The 22,995-nt window shown below is 50.6% G+C and overlaps 1 protein-coding gene across 2 annotated transcripts in view; it reads right to left on the minus strand.

The window, feature by feature from the left end:
* Window positions 1-239: 239 nt before the first annotated feature.
* The window catches only part of KCNIP3 (potassium voltage-gated channel interacting protein 3), a 79,106-nt gene continuing 56,350 nt past the window's right edge, over window positions 240-22,995 (minus strand). For both annotated transcript variants that reach the window (XM_035001015.1, XM_035001016.1), the window contains 7 exons: window positions 8,967-9,091; window positions 8,448-8,517; window positions 8,122-8,192; window positions 2,572-2,679; window positions 1,744-1,848; window positions 1,009-1,071; window positions 240-365 (listed from right to left, as the gene is read on the minus strand). In XM_035001015.1, coding sequence (XP_034856906.1) covers window positions 318-365; window positions 1,009-1,071; window positions 1,744-1,848; window positions 2,572-2,679; window positions 8,122-8,192; window positions 8,448-8,517; window positions 8,967-9,091 — 590 coding nt within the window. In that variant the 3' untranslated portion in view covers window positions 240-317. The remainder of the gene's footprint in view (window positions 366-1,008; window positions 1,072-1,743; window positions 1,849-2,571; window positions 2,680-8,121; window positions 8,193-8,447; window positions 8,518-8,966; window positions 9,092-22,995) is intronic.

Raw genomic sequence — 22,995 nt, forward strand, 5'->3', positions numbered from 1 at the left:
CACTCCAGAGGCAGCCCCACTCCACTGCTGGCCGGAAGCTGGTCGGGGGCTGGCCGGGTAGTATAGCTCTCATCGCTTGGATCCAGCTCCCAGCCGGACTCAGCCCCTCCCTGACCTCTGCACCCCCTCTACCAGCCCAAAGGAATGGGCTCTGTGTGTGTGTGTGTGTGTGTGTGTGTGTGTGTCTAGAGCAAACTGTTCGCTTTTTGCAAATATATTAGAAAAGTTTCTCATGGAGGCTGCTCCTGCAGGATTGAGATTTCTCTGGGGGCAGAGGTGGTGGTGGCCACTCAAGGACCCCTCCCCACTAACATGTCCTAGATGACGTTCTCAAACAGCTGCATGGAGCTCATGATGTTCTCATCCTGTGTGGAGAGAGAAGGAGGAGACGCCTGGTCAGACCCCGGGTGGGCAGGGCGGGGCCATGCCCAAACTGATCCTACCTTGAGCAGATCCTTGCCAGGGACTCGGAACCCTGCAGTGACCCCTCTGTCTCTCTCCCCGGGTGAAGGGGTAGCTGGTCAGGCACAGGCTCTCTTCAGCCCCAGAGCCTGACTGCAAGCGTATCTGGGGGCTGCTGACTTGCTGATGGACAAACTTCCCTGGCTGCACTCAGATGGAGGCCAGAGGCACCCGAGAGGCCACTCTGGGACTGATGCAGATGGCTAAGCCCAGTGGAGGCACATGTCACGGCCCCCAAGGGTGCTCTGAAGAGGAAGGTCAACAGCAAGGCTGGGGGAGGCTCCAGGCGCCTTTCTCACAGTGTGGCCCCACGCTGAGGGCCCCAGGGCCCAACCATCCTCCTGTTGGCCCACGTCTGCCCCTCTGATGTGAAGCATTAGAGGGCATCTGAAGGATGGTGTGCCTGTGGGCTGTGGGCTGGCAGGAGCAGGTGGCAAAGGGATGGGTTCAGACAAAGGTGTGAACATGGAGTTTGGAGGTCGGGAGGGGCTCGGGGACTGGCAGGGGCAGGACCCTGGGTGTCCTCAACTCCTGATGCCCACCTACCTTCTGACAGGTCTCCAGGAACTCATCAATGGTCACCACCCCGTCCTGATTCCGGTCCATTTTCTGTAACCCAAGCCATGTCCTCAGTGAGTCTGTGGGTCCCCTCCATCCCAACCTGTCCCTTCTGTCCTCTACCCTGGATCCAGGCCATGTAAAGGGCCCTCCCCGGCTACCTCTGTGGCACAGCTGACCTCTCTGGCACCTCCCCGGTCTGCTCCCCACACCCAGCCACTGCCCAGCAGCTTTCTTGGGCTTACACTTCCCAGAATGCATCCCCATGCTCATCTGACCCCCTCACCTCCCCGACAGGCAGCTAGGGCAGATGGAGCAACCAAGGCACAGGATAGGCCGCCAGCAAATGGAAGGTGGAAACTTCAGCCCCTTTCGGCCTCGTGGACACAGAGCAAGGTCACCCCAACCCCACTCCTCCTGCACGGTTTTTCTGGAGGGGCTGAGAGAGCTCTTGGAAGGCACCAGAATGCTGGCCTGGGGTGTCAACTGCCCTGGAATTCACAAGCCCTGGCCTGCCCTGAGATAAGGCTCAGTGGATCGGGGAGTGGGGGTGATGGTTTAATTTGCTCCCCAGGATCCTGACAACCAGCCCAGTGGGGGATGCAAGGTTAACCTCCTCATGGGGGGAGGAGGGCTCAGAGAGGGGAGTCACTTGCCCAGGGTTGTCCTAAGAGGGGGAGCCCATCCCTCCTTCCCCTCAGGGTCTGGGGCTAGAGCTCTCACCTGGAAGAACCTCTCCACGTGCTCCAGAGGCGCGTCCTCCCGCAGGATAGGGTAGGTGTGGCGGCCCATCATGTCATAGATGGACTTCATAATGGCCAGCATCTCCTGGAGGGGGGCCGGAGTGGCTGGCGTGAGCTTTGCTGCAAGGACGTGGGACGTACCAGGGCCCAAGGGGAGGGGCTGCGTCGAAGCAGAGAGGGCACCTCCAAGGCAGCAGTGAGTGAGCAGGGGTGGTGCCCCAGCTGGACGGGGACGAGCTCACCCCCATCTAGTGCACTCAGCGCCAGCCTCTGACTCGCCAGAAGCTGGAGATCGCTTCTGATGTGCCCTCTCCAAAATGTGAAACTGTAGCGACTATTTCATATACAAAACAACGTTTGGGCTAAACAAAACCTAACTGTAGGCCAGTATGGTGAGGGCCCCCGCCTGCCCCCAGGGAGCACCCTGCCCCCTTGGTTGGTGGGAGCCAAGGCCAACTCCTCCTACCCTCTGTCCCCAGCTTCTCCACCTGGGTCTCCCTCAGGACCTCCCTGTGAGAAAGAATGGCCTAAGAACATTTGTCGAACTAGATCAAGCTGCGTGGTGAGGGGCATACAACAAGCACCATGCTCCCTGCACCCAGGTGTCCAGGACCAAGAGCCTGGACAGGGGGAGAGCCCCCAGGCTGCTGTCCCCTCCAGGGCGGAGCTGAGAGCCATGTCTCTGAGCAGGAAAGGGAGACAGGGCAGCCAGGGCAGCAGGGGAGCGGAGGAGAGAGGCTGGGAGTATGGCACAGCAGTGGGGGAGGGGGCCGGGCAGCCCTCCCCCCACCCCTCTTTGGTGGGGTACCTCTTTGGTGATGTAGCCGTCCTTGTTGATGTCATAGAGGTTAAAGGCCCACTTGAGCTTCTCGTGGACTGTTCCTCGCAGGAGGATGGAGAGGCCAACCACAAAGTCCTACAGAGGGAGGGGAGGGTGAGGAGTGACAGCCCAACGCCCAGATTTCATTTCCAGTTTGCTGTGTGGCTTCACACCTCTACAGGTGAGGAGGCTTCATTGCTGTGCCAGCAGATGCTGTCCGTTAGGTCAACACAGTGTGAGGGTATGCATGTGCGTGTGTGCGTGCGCGTGTGAGTATGAGCATGTGCATGAGTGTGTGAGCACGTGTGCGTGCGTGTGTGAGCATCTGCACGAGTGTGTGAGCATGTGTGTGCATGCATGTGTGAGCATGTGCACGAGTATGTGTGCATGTGAGCGCGTGCGTGAGCATGTGCACGAGTGTGTGAGCATGTGTGTGCATGAGCATGTGCACGAGTGTGAGCATGTGTGCATGTGCGTGCGTGAGCATGTGCACGTGTGTGCATGTGAGCATGTGCACGAGTGTGTGAGCATGTGTGTGTGCGTGAGCATGTGCACGGTATGTCAGCATGTGTGTGCGTGCATTTGCGAGCATGTGCATGCGTGTGAGCATGTGCATGTGTGCATGCGCGTGAGCATGTGTGCACATGACCACTGCACAAGTGTGAGCATGTGTGCATGTGCGTGCGTGCGCGTGCGAGCGTGTGTGTGTGTGTGTGTATGGCATGGTGGCTGGTACTGATCTTCTCAAATAAAGATATTCAAATACATGCTGTCTCAGACCCATTTAATACATGACTACTGATAGAGAAGACCCAGGGTGCTCTTTTAATAAAGGGGGGCGCTCTCCTTTTAGTTCACCAAGGATCTGCATGTCAGGTGCTCGAAAACTTACAGCTTAAAAGCTAACCTAACAGGGCTCAGCTCTGGGGTCACGACACGCCTGTGTGCTGCAATCATTTCTGAGGTGTGCAGATAATTTATTATAATGTTCCAAGACATGAATGTTCCAGTGGCTTCCCTGTGAAAACTCCAACTGCTCTAACAGTTGGTGGAAAGCCAGCCCTTTCTTCCATTTCCTGGAAGGCTTGCAGGGTGAGCCTTCCCTGCCCCATGGGGTCCTCCCAGGTTCTTCTGAAAGAAGGGAGCAGAGCAGGGCTGTCCTGGGACAGGGAGTGGAGGACGACAAACTACAGGGCGCCAGGCTGTGCACCAAGGGGTTTGGCTGCCCCTCGAACATCAGATTTTCTGGATCTGAGGAGGCCTGTACCTGAGAGAGGCTAAGGGAAACAGGGAAGCAGTCTGGAAGAAACAAAACTTATTCCAGGAGGAAAAAACTTAACAAAAATGACTAGAACTAGAGATTAGACATCTGTCACCCCCAAAATAAGAATAGGATGCTACAAAAGGGGAGTCATTGAGAATAAGAAAGAGCTCTTGGGAATTAAAAATAAGAAAGCAAAATGACAGATTCAAAAGAAGGTTTGGAAGAGCACGTGGAATCTTCCATAAAGTCGTGTGAAAAGGCAAAAAGCTGGAAAAGAGAAAAGAGGGCAACGAGAGGTCCACTCCAGAGGAACCACGGCTCGCGCACCAGGAATTCCAGGGGGAACTGGAGGAGATGGAGGAAAGCAGGCTGGAGAAGCACGGAAGGACTTCCCAGGATGGAAGGCTGGGAGCGTCCAGGTCCTGCCGAGGCCAAGCACAGCGCACGGAACGGCCCACTGTGTTGCCTGCAAGCACCAGGTGCAAAAAGAGGATCCTACAAGCTTCCAGAGAGAGAAAAACACAACCAAACAGAACAAACGAAATCAGGCCCCGCACACAGGGTCAGGATTCCGCATGCTTTGCCTCTGGCGGCGACGCGAGGCCAAAAGCCACCGAAGTGCAGCCACCACCACTGGGAAGTGCAGCTCTGATCCCATCCAGTGGATCAGGCGAGAGCAGGACCGCAATGAAGATGCTTCCAGACATCTAAAGCCTCAAAAGTTACCTCCCTGCTCATAGCTGTACCCCTGAAAAGGGAGAATAAAGCAAGGAAGAGGAAGATGAGGAATTCTGGAACCAGGAGACCCAACCCTGGGGGGAAAGAAGCTGGGGAGCATCCCCATGGAGATGCCTGTCCGGGCACTGGAGAAAGGCCTGGAGTTGAATTCATGATGAGATCACAGCCCCCAGGCAACTCAACAATCAGGACCACCGTTAACTGGCGGCAAAATAAGAATGTGTGCTGGGAAAGGAAAACATAATCAGTTCACCAGAAGGCTCAGCTGGGCATCAAAGTCACGCCATCAGAGTAAACCACAGTCCTTGTCTCACCTGAATCCTATTGTTCCAGAAAGCCAGGGGATATGGGAAAGGTGTGTGCACCGTGGGAGACCCAGCTCCTTGCCCCCCCCCCCCCCCCCAGCGGACAGCCAGTAGTCTAGAACCGGGCAGCCGGGAAGGAGCACCACGTGTGCTACTGGGGACATGGAAGAAACAGTGGCAACGGGCTACAGCAGAAGGTGACGGCCTCCTTGCGTGTGTGGGTGCTTCACGGCTGCTTTTCCAAAGCACACCCTGTCACTATGGGGCTCACAAAGTGCACCGTGCATGTGTCAGTGAAGAAAACAAAAACGTTAAAGGAGAAACAGGTGATAGTTCCTACACGCCCAAGTTTGGGGAATCATCACTGAAGCTTGTGCGTGATTTAGCGAACAGGTAGAGCCTCCCCGAAATCACGTCCCTGGGATCTGACAGGCTTTCCCAGTGGGAGGCAAAGGCGTGCAGTCCCACTCGAGGCCGCAGGAAATGGTGAGGCCCACACAGGGCCTCCCTTCTCATGTGGGCCATGGTGGGGGCCGCCAGCACCACACTCCGCCCCCCCCACTATCTTGTCTTCAGAGACCCAGGCCTGCCGCCTTGCAGCCCTCGAAGTCAGCCAGAACCAATCGAGGAATGTCTCCATTCCGTGTCCCTAAGTGTGTACGTAGAACAGTGGTGATGGTACTAGGCCAGAGATGGGTGGGAATGTCCCCTGCGAGGCCACTGGCCCATCCTCCGTAACCCACAGAGGACCCCATGTCCTGCCAACACATGTCCGAGTACTTGGCAGTTCTAAATTTCCAGCCCCACACAGCACAGTTTCATGTGCGACTGTCCCTAGCTGTAACCCCTGATCTTAACTCCGAGGCAAACGAAGTCCATCGCCTCCACAGCCCCTGCTCTGCAGCTGTGTCCCTGAGGCAGAGCCCGGGGAGCATGAGAGGCCCTGCCACGGCACGGTGACACAGGCCTGCGCTCCCGGGCTGAGACACTGCTGAGTGCATACCGGGGGCAGGCACTCAGCCAGAGCGGGGGAGCATGATGGTGGGCCTGCACATGTTCTCTCCAGTTACTGCCCTCACTTGGGGTTTGGCCAATGAATGACACAGGGAGGGGGCTACTGCAGAGGGAGTTCAGGGAGAGGCAGCTGCCCCTTCCTCCAGACACACAACCAGCCCTAACGCTCCAAAAGAGCAGCAGTGTGCTGGCACAGCGAGCAGGTTGAATGAGAAAGGCCCCGGATGGCATGCAGGGTTCTGGTGCATCTATCTGCAGGCACATGGCCTGTGCCTGTGCCTGTGCCTGTGCCTGTGCCTGTGCCGGGCCGGGCCGGGCCGGGCCGGGCCGGTCTCGGGGTGCCGAGACCAGGCTCCCTCCTGTGGGCACATCCCAGACGACCCAAGACGAACAGCGCAGCAGGCAGACCCTGAGGTGGGATGGCTGCTCCCGCTTGGCAAAGATGAGGTTGGCTTGGGTGCTGTTTTGTTTTCTGGTACTCTTTTTGGTGAGGGTTAGGGAAGTTACAATATTTTACCACATCAAAAAACTTTAATTAATATGTGTCTTGTCTCTCAAGAATATACAACAAGGATTGGGATCATTATCAATATCAGTAAGCTGACCTGACTTTCTGTTTTAAGGGCACATGGGAAGAGTCCGTCTCAGGCGGGCCAAGAGTCACCCTCACCCCTTGGAGTCCTTCCTGCCATGGGGATCCCAACCCGTGGTGCACCCAGGATTGGGCCCTGCTGCCTGGAAGGTCCCTGGGGACATACGTGCCCTCCTCTCTTTCTGAAAAAGCTCTCCTACAGCAGAACACTGAAATCAAGTAGGTCCTCAAGATAAACAAACATATGCATATGGAACCAGAGGAGCTGATTTCATGGCAAAGAAGCCCGCAGAAGGCCCGGGACGGTGCCAGAGATGCCCGACCTTCTGAGCAGGCAGGCACCTAGCAGAGGAGCTTCGGCACCAGCGCCCCCAACTCAGCCATTGACAGAACCGCCACCTACCACCTTAAAGGCACCACCAGACCCCTCCCTCAGGGGAGTGACAGCAAAGACCACAGGAGGGTGACAGAGACCCTCCGGACACCCACCGTGCACCAGGACCCTGGTGAGCTGTCCCATCAGCTGATTTCTGAACAAGAGGAAGTCTCTCACAGAGCCCTGGTTGGGTCCCTCACATGATTCCTCCTCACCCTTTAGTCCTGGAAATCTTAGGTGCCCCCTCAAGGATACACAAGAGCCTGGTCACAGGGGAGGACGATCAATTTTTCCTGTCAGCCTCTGTGGTGCTTGGGGTTTTACCGCGTGCAGGCATCACTGAAGACAGGACAGACGACGACACTGTGCTTCCATAGCACCAGCCCGAGCCTGCAGCCCGGGGCGGGCGGGGCCCCTGTGGTCACCGGGCAAGGCTGTGGCCTCGATGGCCTCCCCGCCCCCCGCTCTGCCCTGTGTCACCGTGCAGGCTGGCTGCGGCACACAAATCAACCGAGCGGCATTACCCACGGGTTATTATTACACCCCGGCGCGTCCGGGGCTTTCTGAGCCCGGCCGGCTTGTTCGTCCGCTTTCCTGTCAGCTGCCCTTGGCGCTGGAAGCCGAGCAGGGTGGTTATCGATCAGGCCAGGCTCTCAGCAAGGTTCTCCTCTCCAAAGAGGTTTCAGCTTTTCGCCTGCAGCTATTTTTAGGGGCCTGGGCTCCACAGACGGGGCCTCTCTCGAATGGTCCCGTGTGGCCAGCTGGCGTGGAGCCCACAGCTGGGCCAGCCCGCGGAGCCCAGGCACGGCCCACCTAGGGGGCAGGTGTCGGAGGCGGGCACCCCACGCTTCACTCGCCGCGCCCGCTCAGGCTAGGGATAAATTCTGGGGCTGGGTGCCTGAAATCCTGCCAGGAGCACAGACCCCTGGGTGAAGCCTTGCCCCCTTTTCAAATGCAATTTCACGTGGGGTTCCTACGGCCTCAGTGTACCTTAGCAGCCCTCTTGGCTTGGTGTGGCTGGAATGGAAGAAAAGGCTGAGTGAGAAGAGGGTGGCCACATGGCCACAGGCGCAGGGCCAGCCGAGCACAGTCTGCTCCTTCCCTGGAGGACACACTGGCCCATCTACACCCAGGATTGTGTCTGGGCCTCCGGAAGGCGCGAGAGAGACACCAGGGCAGGGAGACCCCCCCCGGGGGGGGGGGGCTGCTACAGGGGCAGGGGATGTGGGAGGGGTCATCGGGGACCTACCTCAAAGCGGATGGCCCCATTCCCATCGGCGTCAAAGGCGTTGAAGAGGAAGTGTGCATAAGTGGTGGCATCTGGGGAGAGCAAGGGTGAGCGCTGGGGGGTGTTGGGGCTCCCAGCCCAGGCAGCGCCGCTGCGGGGTCCAGCTGCACCCAGAGCTGGAGTTCTCCGCCCTTCCAACAGGACAGAGGCAGCACCAGGCCTCTGGCAGGCAAAGGGTGGAGGCAAGGATCCCCTCCCCGTCAAAGTGACACCCACTGTTTGTAGAGCTGCCACAGTGGGGACGTGGGCATTTGGGGAAGAGCCAGGGGGCCTGGCCTCAGACTCACCTCCCTGAGGGAAGAATTGGGAGTAAATGAGTTTGAAGGTGTCTTCATCCACCAGGCCCGTGGGACACTCCTGCAGCAGGAAGTCACCCTTCAGTGACCACAGTCATCCCCAGCCCCACACCCCAACTCCACAGGGCCTGGCCTCTCTCCTCCCTCTGGGGATACTGCTGCCTGAGATACTGCTGGGCTCTACTGAGCCCCCGAGCTGGGGAAAGCCTGGCGGTGGGGCAGGGTGATGCAGGAGGGGTAAGTGGTAAGTCCCTCCATTCGCTCCTCCCTTGTGCCAGCATTGGGAACACATAGAAAGGATGGTGCCTTCAGAACACTGATTCTGCAACCTGACCAACCCCAGACAGCTCTCCCACAAAACATAAGACCCATAAAGGCCCCTGGGATATTTGCTATGCCATGGAGAAGTTTCTAGAAGGTCTCTCTGGGCCAGGGTCCCGCCTTCCTAGAGCCTGGGACAGGAGGGCTAGGTTGGTCAGGGCCTCTCCCGGAGGGATGGGTAGCACTCACGTTCTTGAAGCCCCTGTAGAGGGACTGTAGCTCCTTCTTGGTGAACTTGGTCTGTGCCTGCAGCTGGTCCAGTCCCTCCGGCTGGTGGCGCACTGTGGACAGCTCCAGCTCACTGTCGCTGCTATCTGGAAGGGGACACAGACCCAGGGAGGGTGGAACAAGTGCCCCTGTTTCTTCTCTTGCTCCAATGTGGGAACCAGGCCATGGACTAAAGTAGGGGTGGAGGGACTCTCCTTACATGACTACCATGTATGGCCCCACAGGCTGTGCACTGCACAAATGGAATGGCTGTGGTGGAATGACACATACTCAGGAGTTGTGCCTCATGGATGCTCTGCTGCTTTGCTCCTCACACAGAGTAGGCCCCCTCCACTTGCCTCATCTAGAGTGTGTCACCTTCTCAGCCACATGTGGGATGGGGGCTGGGAGCTGGTCTTATCCTAAAGAGGCACTGAACAAAGGGAGTTGGGAGGAAAAAAGACAGCAAGACAAACTCACAGGACCTCAGCCTTTGAGATCCAATTCCCGGATCACCTCCTCCATGCTGCCCTCCCTGATTTCCCCCAGGAATGTGGCGGTTGCCACTCTTGGCCTATCCAGCCTAACATGTTGCTGCTTGGCTGCATTTGGTGTGAGGGTGTCAGTCACATTTGGGTAGGAGGTCAGACCACAAGGGCCCATAGGACAGGGACCAGACCTTTCTTTTAATAATAACATTCAATAATAATAATATTTTAATAATACTTTAATAATAAACACATCCTTTAATAATAACACATCCATGGTTAATTAACCACGTTAATTAACCATGGTTATCTTTGCTGGGGGGAAGTCAATTTCAGGTGATCTTTACTTTTTTTTTTTATGATTTTTTTTTTTTACATTTTTCTGATTTCTTTTTTTTTTTTTTTAGATTTTATTTATTTATTTGACAGAGAGAGATATAGCGAGAGAGGGAACACAAGCAGGGGGAGTGGGAGAGGGAGAAGCAGGCTTCCGGCCGAGCAGGGAGCCCGATGCAGGGCTTGATCCCAGGACCCTGGGATCATGACCTGAGCCAAAGGCAGACGCTTAACGACTGAGCCACCCAGGCGCCCCAACATTTTTCTAATTTCTTTTGGAACGGCGTGCATCACTTCTACAACACATCAAGCTATAGACAAAACAGCACTGAGTGCCTTGCTCAACAGCAGGCTCAAAGAATTACAGAACTCCCCACTGAAATGGGGAGCACAACCCCCCTGCACTGTCACGGCCCCTGGCCTCCCGCAAAACAGTAAGTGCATGATTATCTCACAGCTGCTCACTCGTTCCCACTGCAGGGTGAGTGCTGTGAGCCGCCCTGCGCTGCCCACCCTGTGCCCACAGAGCTGAGCGCAGTGCCAGACGTACAGCACTGTGAACCGAAGTACACTGAGCCCTGTGCTGGGCTGCCCCACACCCGGGCCTCGCCCACGAGTCCTGCTGGCTCTCGCTCAGGCCCACCGTGCCCTGCAAAGTGCCCAGCAATCAGGCTCTGTTGCCTTGGTCCCGCATGCTCCTGAACTCCAAGACAGCTCTTTCATACCTTCCTTCTCTTTAAATTCCCAGTGCCTCCTCCCCCATCCTTTGTCAGGTTGCTTCCTACATCATTGAGAAAACAGAAGTCACAGAAGAAAATTTCTCCAAGCTCCCACCCCCACATCTACCCATCTACCTGTATTGGCCCAAACATTTGCTTTCCCTTCTTCTCTGGGAACGAACTGTCCCGATTCTTGGCCGAGGCAAACCCCTCCACCTGTACAGTGGGTTCCAGCCCCACTGTCTCAGGCATGGGACAGCAGCAAGCCTCCCCACTCTTTCCTCATCATCTTTTTGCTCTCCCTTCTGGATCATTCCCATCACCATGTGGACGTACTGTTAAATCTGGCAATCCTTAGTCAAATTAAGTATAGGCAAACCTTGCAAGCCAGCCACTCTACTCTGCGTAAACATCCCAAATGGAATCTTAGCCAGCTAAGGGGACTCTACAAGGATGTTCATGGCAATAGTATTTTTGATGGGGGAGTTGGAGGCATCCAGGGCTGAATCACAAGCAGGATGGGCGGGCACAACATGGAGGTGCACACCAGGGAGAACCGTGCAATGGATTAAAAGGACACACAGCAGCATAAATGGATGTTAAAAATTGGTTGCTTACTTCAATTAAGAGGCAGATGTTTCAGAGTGGATGAAAAAGCAAGACCCAACTATATGCCACTTACAAAAAGGATACTCTTAAATCACAGCAACAGACGTAAATTAAAAGAGTGGGATGAATAAAAAGCCTGGTGTGGCTACATTAATAGTAGAAAAAGTAGACCTCAAGACAAAGGGTACAACTAGAGACAAAGAGGAACATTTTAGAATGATACAAGGATTAATTCATCAAGAAGACAGAGCAATATGAAATATATACATATATCTAATAGCAACTTTAAAATACCTGAAGCGAAAAAATTCAAAACTAAAGGGAGAAACAGATAAACCACAGTTACAGCTGAAGATCTTAACACACTTTTCCAGTAAATGGTACAAGTAAAGCTACAAAAGACTTGAAAAATACTATCAACCAATTTGATCAAATTAATATTTATAGAGCCCTATGCCTAACAACTATAGAATACACATTCTTTTCAGGAGCACATCCTATGGTTCCCAGCATATACCAGATGCTGGAATATAAAGCAAAACTCTGACCACAATGGTATTAGATCAAAATCCCAAAAAACAAGATAGGTAAAAAATCCCCAATGCTTGGAAATTAAACAACATACTTCTAATATACCCATAAGTCAGAAAGGAAAATCACGAGGAGAGTCTTGACATATTTTGCATTGAATGATAACAAAAATACAGCATACCAAAATTTTCTGGATGCAGGTAAAACTGCATTTAGAGGGAAATTTATAGCTTTAAGTTACTTTACTAGAAAGGAAGATGGGTATAAAGTCAATGATATAAACTTCTAGATCTAAGCTTTTCAGAATCCAGAAAAAGAGCAAATTAAGTTCCAAGTTATTAGGAGAAAGGAGATAATAAAAATAAGAGTGAAAATCAGTGAGAAAGAAAACAGACCAACATAGAGGAAAAACCAATAAAGTTATTAAGAAACCCAATAAGCGAGCCATAGGCGAGGAACACGTATGTGCGGTACATATATCCGTGGTACATGAGCCTTATATCTTATACAAAAATTAACCCAAAATGGAGCATAGATTTAAACATAAGACATAAAACTATAAAACTTCTAGGAAAAAAAGACACAGGAGGAAATTTTTATGGCCTGGGTTTAAGCAAAGAGTTCTTAGACACAACACCAATATCATGATCCATAAAAGAAAAATTGTTAAGTTGTACTTTTTATTTTATTTTATTTTTTGGGTAAATTGTACTTTTTAATAACAATTAAAACTTCCACTCTGCGAGAGATAAAAGAGATAAAAAGGTAAACTACAGACTGGAAGAAAATATTTGCAAGTCATATATCTGACAAAGGATATCCAGATCATATGAAGAACTCCCAACACTCAACAGTAAGAAAACAACTCAAACTAATAAGTGGGCAAAAACTTGGTCAGATACTTCCCTAGAGGACATACAGGTGGCAAATAAAGCACATAAAAGGTGTTTAACACCACTTGCAATTGTGGAAACACAACCTAAAACCACAAGGAAATGCTACTACACACCTCTTAGAATCACTTAACTAACAAATATTGACAATACCAAGGGCTAGTAAGGATATGGAGTAACTGGAACCATTACACTTTGCTGGTGGGAATGAAAATGGTACTGCCCATCTGGAAATCAGTTTGGCAGTTTCTTATAAACATACACTTACCATATGACCCAGAATTCCTACTCCTGGGTATTTACCCATATGAAATGAAACTACAGTTTCATTTGTATGAATGTATTATACATTCAAATATATACATTATACTATGTATTATATTACACAATAACATTTATGCAAATGTTCAGAGCAACTTCATTTATGATCACCCAAAGCTGGAAATAACCCAAATGTCCTCAACCAGTGAATGGATAAACAGCGTGTGGTGCATTCCACAGTGGAATACCACTCGGCAATAAAAGTGACCGAAGTATTGATACACACAGCAATGTGGATGGACCTCAAATGCACGAGCTAAGTGAACGAATCCAGACTATGCAGTGTATGACTCACTTAAATGACATTCTGGAAAAGATAAAATTGCAGAAATCATAGGGAAAGACAATCTATCAGTGGCTGCACGGGGCTGTGGCACATGGGACATGTTGATGACAGAAAAGGTAGCAGGAAAGAATTTTCTGTGTGATGGAATTGTTCTATACCTTGACTGTGGCAGTGCTTACATTACTATGCGTTTGTCAAAATTCATAGAACTGGATACCAAAAAAGGGGAACTCTACTGTATGTAGATTAGAAACAAATGAAACAGAAACTAGAATAATTGCCTATAGGAGTAGAAGGAAATGGGGGGGATAAAAGGGAAACAATAAACAAAATAAGAGAGGGGTTTAAAAGGGTCAAGACTGATAATGTCTCCTGAACTAAAGAAGATGAATAACTTAATCCTCTGCCCCTAAGAGTCGAAAAATAAAACAAAAATCCCAAAGCTGTTGCTATTTCTTCCTCAACCCTACTGTCCCCTCCAGCTATTTCTTTCTTTTCTTCTTTAACTCACTGTCTTTATTTCCTCTCCTATTCTCCCTTGAACTTAACTCCTATGGGGCATTGACCCCACCAGTGCACACAAACTGCTTTTCAAAGAATCACCAGTGATCACCATATTGCTAGTCCAGTGATCAATACCGTAATCCTGACTCCTAAGTCATAGAAGGGCCATATAAGAATGAAAATTACAGGGGCGCCTGGGTGGCTCAGTTGGTTAAGCGACTGCCTTCGGCTCAGGTCATGATCCTGGAGACCCAGGATTGAGGCCCGCATCGGGCTCCCTGCTCAGCAGGGAGTCTGCTTCTCCCTCTGACCCTTCCCCCTCTCATGCTCTCTCTATCTCATTCTCTCTCTCGAATAAATAAATAAAATCTTAAAAAAAAAAAAAAAGAGTGAAAATTACAGTGACACCATGGATGGACCTTGAGGGCATTATGCTAAGTGAAATAAGTCAGGCATAGAAAGACAAATACTATATGACCTCACTTACATGTGGACTCTAAAAAAAGCCAAACTTACAGACACAGAGAGTGGACTGGTGGTTGCCATGGCAGGGGGTGGGGGAAATGAGGAGATGTTGGTCACAGGGTACAAACTTCCAGTTATAAAATGAGTAAGTTATGAGGGTCTATGTACAGCATGTTGACTTCAGTTAAGAATACTGTGTTGTATACTCGAAAGTTGCAAAGAGAATAGATCTTAAATGTTCTCACTCCTCCCCACACACACAAATGTAATTATGTGAGATGATAGATGCATTAATTAACCTTATTATAGTAGTCATTTCATACATTTATATAATTTTTTTTGGTTTTGGGGTTTTTAAAAAAAGATTTAATTAATTAATTAATTGAGAGAGAGAGTGAGCAAGCCGGAGGGTGGGGGGGGGGGTGGAAACAGAGGGAGAGAATCCCAAGCAGATTGCGCGACGAGCGCAGAGCCCCATGTGGGGCTTAATCCCACAACCTGAGATCACAACCTGAGCTGAAATCAAGAGTTGTACGCTCAACGAACTGAGCTACCCACGTGCCCCTCTACAATGTTATATGTCAATTATATCTCAGTAAAGCTGGAAGAGCAAACAAAAAGAAAATTACATGCCCATTTCACTTTTGAATGTAGATATAACCTTAAACAAAATGTTAGCTAACTGAATCCAACTGTACTGAAAAAACATACACCATGATCAAGGTTTTATCTGTAATATGGAGGGAAAAATCATATGAAAACTTTAATAAAGAAAAGGCATTTGATAAACATCCACATCTATTTATAATTAAAAAAACAAAAACCTTAAGCAAACTAGGATTGAAGGGAACTTTCTTAACTTGATGTAGCTTATATTTGCAAGTTACATATTTATTTACAGAAAATATTAGACTGAATGGCAAAGGCTCAGACACATTCCTGTTAAGATTTGGGACAAGCCAAGGTTGGCCACGATCATCCCTAATAGACATCCTGCCAATGCTCTAAGGAAATTTCAAGAAAGAAAGAAATAATACAGGAATTGGGAAGTAAAGGATAAAACTAACATTACTTGTAGATGTTTGGTCCCTACAGGGACCAAAAGAATCAATATACATGACAGTTTAGTAAGGTTGCCTGATATAAGATTAATTTACAAAAATCAATAGCAATTTTCTATACAGTAATAACCACCTAGAAATATAATTAAAAATATAACATTCATGATAGCAATAAAAACTCAAAACTATCTAAGTATTAACCAAAATTCAAAGGACTTCTCTAAAGAAAGGTAATCTGAATAAATGAGACATTCCATCTTAGGACCACATAATATAAAGATGTCATCTCTCCCCAAAGTAATCTGTAAATTCAATACAATCCCAATTAAAAATCCAGTTGGACTTTTTGAGGACCTTGATAAAATCACTCTGAAATGCATATGGAGGAACAAAAATCCATAAAAATCTAGAAAGGAAGAGTATAGAGGGGATTTTTCCCAAAAGACAAATACATTTTCACAGTCACTGTAATAAAAGTTGTGTGGTTGGTACAAGAACAGAAAAACACACCAAAAAAATGACCAGAGAGCTCAAAAAGGGACCGAGGTATAGCAGGAACATCACAGAAGATTTGTGCGAGGGTCAGATTGTTTAGTAGGTGGTTTTAGGAAAACTGGCTCAGCACAGAAATCTGGATCCCTTTCTTACACCATGTAAAAGTTGGCTCCAGATGAAGCAAAGACCCAAACGTGAAAGGTAAGCTATAGAGTTAAAAGGTAAAAGAATCCCTTGCTAACCTAAGGGTGAGGAAAGATTTCTTAAAACTTCAAAAGTTCAAACCATAAAGAAAAAAAAAATGGATGAATTTGATTACATCACAATTAAAGATTTTTGTTCAAAAAAAGGGCACCATGGCCAGTTTGAGACACTCAGCAGAATGGGAGAAGACAGTGTATAAAATGGTCGAAAGAAGAATAGTTAGAATAATCATAAAAAAAAAACTGGAAAGATGAATAAATATGGAAAAGATGGCTCAACCATATTAATAAACAGGAAGATGCAAATTACATTGAGAACACAGCAGCTAGATTGGCAGGAAATAATAAAATGAAATGAGGTTGGGGCGCCTGGGTGGCTCAGTCGGTTAAGCTTCTGCCTTCAGCTCAGGTCATGATCCCGGGGTCCTGGGATCGAGCCCTGCATCGGGCTCCCTGATCAGTGGGGAGCCTGCTTCTCCCTCTCCCTCTGCCTGCCTCTCTGCCTACTTGTGCTCTCTCTCTCTCTCTCTGTCGAGTAAGTAAATAAAATCTTTAAAAAAAGGTTTTATTTATTTACTCGACAGAGAGAGACACAGCAAGAGCGGGAACACAAGCAGGGGGAGCGGGAGAGGGAGAAGCAGGCCTCCCGCGGAGCAGGGAACCCGATGCGGGGCTCCATCCCAGGACCCTGGGATCATGACCTGAGCCGAAGGCAGACGCTTAATGACTGAGCCACCCTAAATAAATAAAATCTTGAAAAAAAAGAAATAAGGTTGACCAACGTTAAGCGCTGGCTAAGGAGGGAAGGGAGGTCAACAGTAATTTTTAAGCATGCCAGAGAGTGTGTATGCTGGTACAAACATGCACTGTGGGGAAGTATTTGCATTTTCATGCTAATGCTACACACATTTGCATACCCTAGGGCCTGGTAACCCTACCCTAGGAACTGGGTGCTAGAGAAAAATGCCCAGGAGACATGCAGGAGAGCAGACACCCCAACTCTCTACAATTACAATAGCTTGAAGCAACCACATGCCTGCCCACGGACAACAGAGCAAATAAACAGCTTGTGGGCCGTCCACTGCATGAAATGTCCTACAGCAGTGAATGAACCATACTACATATTTGTTACAAAATTCAAAACCAAGAATAACCAAACAATTTGTAGGGATATGTAAGAAATAAAATTATAAATAAGAACAAAAATCCAGGAATGACAAGTGCAAATCTGGCTGGTGGTAACCTCTGTGGGGTGGGAGAGGAGAAACTCAGAGACAGGCAGGCTGGGGATGTTCTAGTTCTGGGGGTGGGAAGGATAGGTTCATTGGTGTTTATTATTCTTTTTAATGCACACATCAAATATATATTTGAATTTGCTAGAGGTTAATCAAAATGTTTAAAAGTAATTAGAGGGGTGCCTGGGTGGCTCAGTTGGTTGAGCATCAGCCTCTTGATTTAGGCTCAGGTTGCGATCTCAGGATCCTAAGATGTGGGGCTCTGAGCTTAGCATGGAGTCTGCCGAGGTTCTCTCCCTCTGCCCCTACCTCTGCTCGAGCTCGCTCCCTCTCTCTCTCTCAAAATATATAAAGTTTTTTAAATAAAAAAATAAAATATTTTTTAAAAAAGGTAATTAGAGTACCCAGAGCAAGAGAAAATGAGAGCGAGAACACATGTCTGGTCTGGACAAAGTAGGACACTTGGAAGAAAGGAAAAGGACAGCAATCCCAAAAGAAATGGCCAAAGGATATACATGGGCAAGTTAGAGGTGAGCAAACTGAAAAAGCTGATGGGTACACAAAGAGGTGTTCAAAATCATTAGTATGAAAAACGCACCTGAGAACAACAAGGCAAAATGTGACACGCATGTCTGAAAGCTACTTTAAAAGTCAAGACTCAGTTGGGGAATGTGGGCTACCTTCTCCCACGGCTCCAGACTCACTTGCCTACTTGCCATCTGCACTTGGATGTCTAGGTGGTTCTCAAATGGAGCATTTCCAAACTGAGCTCCTGATCTTCCTCCCAAAACCTGTTCCACCCACAGCTTTCCCCAGCTCCGGGGACGGCAACTCTGTCCTGTTGGGTGCTTAGGCCAAAACTCTGGGCGTAGACCTTCCTCCCAGCGCTCACTCCACAGGCATGGCCAGCCAGCTCTCTCAACTCCTGCCTCTGACCCTTTCTCCCACTTCCACTGTCCCCACCCTGGTCCAAGGCTCCAGCATCTCTCCTGGCCTGTTGCCCTGCTTCTGCCCTGGGTCCCGTAGGTCTAGTTTTCAAATAGTGCTAGAGGAAGCTGCTGGAAACAATATCCAGTGTGTTACTCTGTTCAACAACCTCCCCCAAGCTCTGAGTATAAAAATAACCAATAAGTAACCAATAAACACAGGCCACCGCCACCCTCACCTCTCCCTGGCCGGGCTCTGACCTCATCTCCCAGTCTCTCCCTTTGCTCCCTCTGCTTCAGCCATTCTGGCCCCCTTGTGCCCCGCAAGCACACTCCCTCTACAGGAAACTGCTTTTCCCTCGGAACTCACACCTCCTTCGTCTGCTCAAATGTCACCTCCTCAGAGGTGCCCCCCACCATTCCTATCTATCCCTCATCTCTGTTCTACTTTTCTCCATTTGGCTATGATTCCCTGCCAGATGCATATTTTTCTCTTTCCTGGTGCTACGGACTGAGTTGGGTCTCCCCAAAATTCATATGTTGAAGCCCTAAGCCAATGTGACTATTAGGAGATACAGCTTTGGAGGTAATTAAGGTAAGATGAGGTCCTAAGCGTGGGGCACTAATCCAGTAGGATGGGTGGCCTTGTAAGAAGAGGAAGAGGGATCTCACCCCCTCTCCTCCACCCCCACCCCCACTTTCACCCCCTCTACACACATATGCACAAAGCAAAGATCATGGAACTGTCTCAGGAGCAGGGGACCTGGCTTCTTCATCTCGACTCCCATAGCGTCCGGCCCAATCCCGGGCACCCCATGTGCTCTCAGGGGACACTGGAGACCTCTCCTGGCTCCTCCCCAAGGGAAATCCAAGGTTCATCCCTCTAGTTTGTTTCAGGGGAGATGCAGCCAGATCTCTTAGGACTCCCGGAGGCGTCACAGCACCTTCTGCAATTACAAGGACGACTGGCAATTAATGGATCTAAATAGCCATTTGCTCCAGCTTCCCTCCACACCCTGAGGAGCCGCGCTCTGCCAGACTGGGAAGTCAGCCTGCTTCTGCGGTCTCCCTGGGCTCAGCCCTTCTCCTGACCCTCCAGACGCTTGTCCTGGACACTACTCACCGCCCCGCCCCCCCCGCCCCCCCCCCCTCACTGATAACCAGGGACTCAGCAACAAAGATTTAACCTCTCCATCAAACAAAAATTTGGTTAAAGGAGTGAAAGCATGAGTCTTTTAAAAATTTGTTCTTAGGGGCACCTGGGTGGCTCAGTCATTAAGTGTCTGCCTTCAGCTTGGGTCATGGTCCCAGGGTCCTGGGATGAGGCCCCGCATCTGGCTCCCTGCTTGGCGGGAAGCCTGCTTCTCCCTCTCCCACCCCCCCACCCCCCGCTTGTGCTCGCTCTCTCGCTTTTTCTCTCTCTGTCAAATTAAAAAAAAAAAACTTAAAAAAAAATTTGTTCTTCAAAAAAACTTCTGTTGCTGTTCTAAAGCCGAATGTCCCCGAGTTATACAGCAAGCTGACAAATCACCAACGGGGCTCTCCTCCCAGGGAGTAGAAGTTCCAGTCCGGGATCCTGATCCCGTGCCACACAGCGCCCTCTGTGCAGGACCCACCTGCAGGGGCTTGGAAAAGGTGGCTCCACATCTTTAATTCACTGAGCAAAGACGCACCAGGTCCTGGGTGAGGGGCATTTTTGGCCTACCTAGTGCCTGAGCCCAGTGGAGCTCCCTGGGCTGTCTCTACCTTTGCAAGGCTCCCCTGGAGGCAGCTGCAAAAGCTTCCCTTGCACCCCCTTGGCTCGCCAGCCAGCACCCATCTCCGTTCCCTTGCAGCAAAACTCTCCCACAGTGCTGGCCACACGGGCTGGCTCCAATCCTTCCTACCCCGCTGGCAGATCTCAGCCCTGACCGCCCCTGCTGGTCAGGGGACTCCTAGACCTGGAGGTCCCTCCAAGGAGCCCCAGGGACCACTGTGGGGCAAGACTCCCCTTCGAAGGCCAGCCATGCCTCTTCCGTCTGTCAGGGCTTCCAAGTAAGACTCTGTTCGAGATCCCGTGGCTGAGCGCTTTGAAACCACGAGACCTGCAACAGCTGAAGCCCTGACTTGGGGAGGGACCCCTCCCAAATCTTTGCCCAGATCTCCCATGTACAGCAGCATCAGGCCTCAGGCTCCAGACTACCTCCCTGTCCCGCAGAAGTCACCCACCCGGAGCCCCACCTCTCTCCTTCCCTTTCCCAGAGCCCAGCCCAGGAGCCTCCAGCCAGCCAGTCAGGAGGACCTTACGGAGCACACAAGGAAGGATGCCGATCATGATGAGGGGCCCGTCAAGTGCATCCTCCTCCCCTACTAACTTCTAATACACGGTTAGTGATGAGTGACACTGGGGGGGGCTAGGGCCCTTTTTGGCAAGAAATAACAAGCGCTCGCTCTGTGCTGGGCATTGCTTTATGAGTTTGCACCCAGCCACACACTTAGTCTTCACAGGGGCTCAATGAGGAAGACTTTGGATTGGGACCCAGGCAGCTGCCTCCCCTCTGGGTGTCTGACACCCATGCTGTAAGAGGCTGGGACGCATCTGTGGCTCCTTGGCCCTGCGGAGTTAGGGACGCATCCAGGACAGGTATGCCAGAGTTTGTACAAGTCCTGGCCCTGCCACTCCCTGGCTGGGTCACCTCAGTTAAGTGACTTACCCTCCCCAAGCCTCAGCTTCCTCATCTCTAGGATGGGCCTGCTGTTGAGGACAAAATTATGATACACACAAAGAGGGGTGGGGCCACCTCAAAGAGGGAAGAGCGGTGGTGGTGGGTCGGGCCATGCCTACCTCCCTCTGGGCACTCCCCGTTCTCCCCTTCACACCCCTGTCTCTTCACCCACCTATATCCCCACTGTCACAATTCAGCCTCCCTGTCCCCACCCCAGCCAGACGGGTCCTCCCCTCAGAGGACATCTGCCCAGGGCTGTCCTAAAGGGAGGGCCAAGACACTGCATTACTTGTGCTCCTGCTGGCTTCACACTGCCTGGTATACAAAGGGTGCCCAATAAATGTGTGCTGGGGATGGCATAGAACTTACATTTACTCAACACCTCCTGTTTGCCAGGCAGCGCTGGGCACACTCTGGGGCCCTAAGGGTATAGACACAAGTCCCTGACCCCCTCGGAAAGCCCCTATGGGGTGGGGATGGGGTCACAGAAAATATCAGAACAGCATCATCTACCACAACCCAAAGGGGCGGGGAGTCAGAGGGGTCAGGGAAAGTTCCCAGGGGAGATGGTGCTTCCAATCCAAAATCCCATTACAGATGAGGAAACAGAGCTCAGGTAAGAAAAGTGACTCGCCCAAGTTAATGACAGCATGTCAGTGACTAAGTCAGGCCTAAAAAGCAGCTGTCCTAGCCCCTGGCCACCTAGCCCCTAGTGCTCCTTCCAGAACAAGGCTTCTCAACCTTCCTACTGACATTTGGGCCTGATCCTTCCTTCTTGTGGGGGCTGTCCCGTTCACTGCTGGATGTTTGCCCTCTACCTGCAAGACACCAGTAACCCCCTCTCCCCAGCTGTGGCTGTCAAAAATGTCCCCAGACATTACTAAATGTCCACGGAAGAGCAAAACTGCCCTCCGTTGAGAGCTACTCGTCTAGAATTTAGGAAATCCGACCTGAGCTAAGAGGCAGTGACCAAAGTCAAGCCTCGGGCCCAGATGTGGACAAAAAGGTCTGGTGTCAGGGCTTGCAAACAAGCACCAAGAATTACCCGCCCAGGGTCACTTTTTACTGCTGGGCCCCACCCTGTGAATCCCTTAGACTTGAGTTCTGCTTTTCACTTTTCCACGGTGCTTTAGTTCACCACACCCCTGTGAAATGGATAGGGGAAAATATGCTTTTATCCTCATTCTACAGATAAGGAAATTAAGGCTCAAGAATGTTAAATGCACCAAAGTCCCCTGGTAAGCTAGTGGCCAAACCCGGCTGGAATTCCCCGACAGAGTCACCCAATGGCAGAGACGGACAGGAGACCCAGGGCAGACAGAGGGCTTTTTATCATCTGCATCTACTTCTAGAAGGCTGCATCCCTAGAACCCAGATCCATTAGTTCCTGACAATCCCAGGGGCATCACAACTCTGGCAACTCACAGATGGGAACTACGGAGGCTCACAGAAGACAAGAGACACACAACTGCATGCACGCATGCTTGAGGGGAGCCAGGCACCAGCCCTCCTCCCTCAGTGCCCGCTCCCATCCAGGCTGGGGCTGCAAGGCATGGGCTCCTCACAACCCATCTGACAGTCCCGTAGACACTGCCTGGCCAATGGGCCTTCCAGGCTCTTAAAGGACACCACTCCCCATCATCATGCAACATCTGGAACTTAAAACTCCCTCCTTCTGATGTAGGAGGGGAGGCCTGTTTGAGTGAGAGAATGTTTTCAACCATGAATCAGTCCTGTTACTACGAGCAATCACTCCATTGCTAATTACCGGTGATGCCAACGGTTCACAAAGTTTGCACATTTATTATATGCCAAGAATGGTGCTAGAGCCTTAAAGCCCCAGTGACTAGTTACACGTCTGCCACAGCCCACTTTACAGGGAATGAAACTGAGGCTGAGAAAGGTTAAGGGAGCTTTACAGCCAGCACATATGGGTGACAGCAACCCCAGCTAAGACCTGGCCGACATTGAGGCTCTACATTCCTCCCACTGCATCAACACATCAGAACTCCAAAGGGGGCACAAGTGGGCAACCATACCAGGAAAGAGAAACTCATTAGGGCCTGACGTGGGTTTTATAGCAGGTTGAAGAAAGCATCTGTAGTCTTGTGCATACTAACCACCTTGTAAAGAAATCCCTTTTCCTTAGAAATTACAAAGACAAATTTCACAGGCCCAGACCTGTGAGGGGGTCGGGCTCAGTTCAGAAGGTTTTGCAGCACCAAGTGGAATGA

The sequence above is a fragment of the Mirounga leonina genome, unplaced genomic scaffold (genome assembly GCF_011800145.1).
Source record: "Mirounga leonina isolate KUSES-001 unplaced genomic scaffold, KU_Mleo_1.0 Mir_125, whole genome shotgun sequence".
NCBI classification, from domain to species: domain Eukaryota; kingdom Metazoa; phylum Chordata; class Mammalia; order Carnivora; family Phocidae; genus Mirounga; species Mirounga leonina.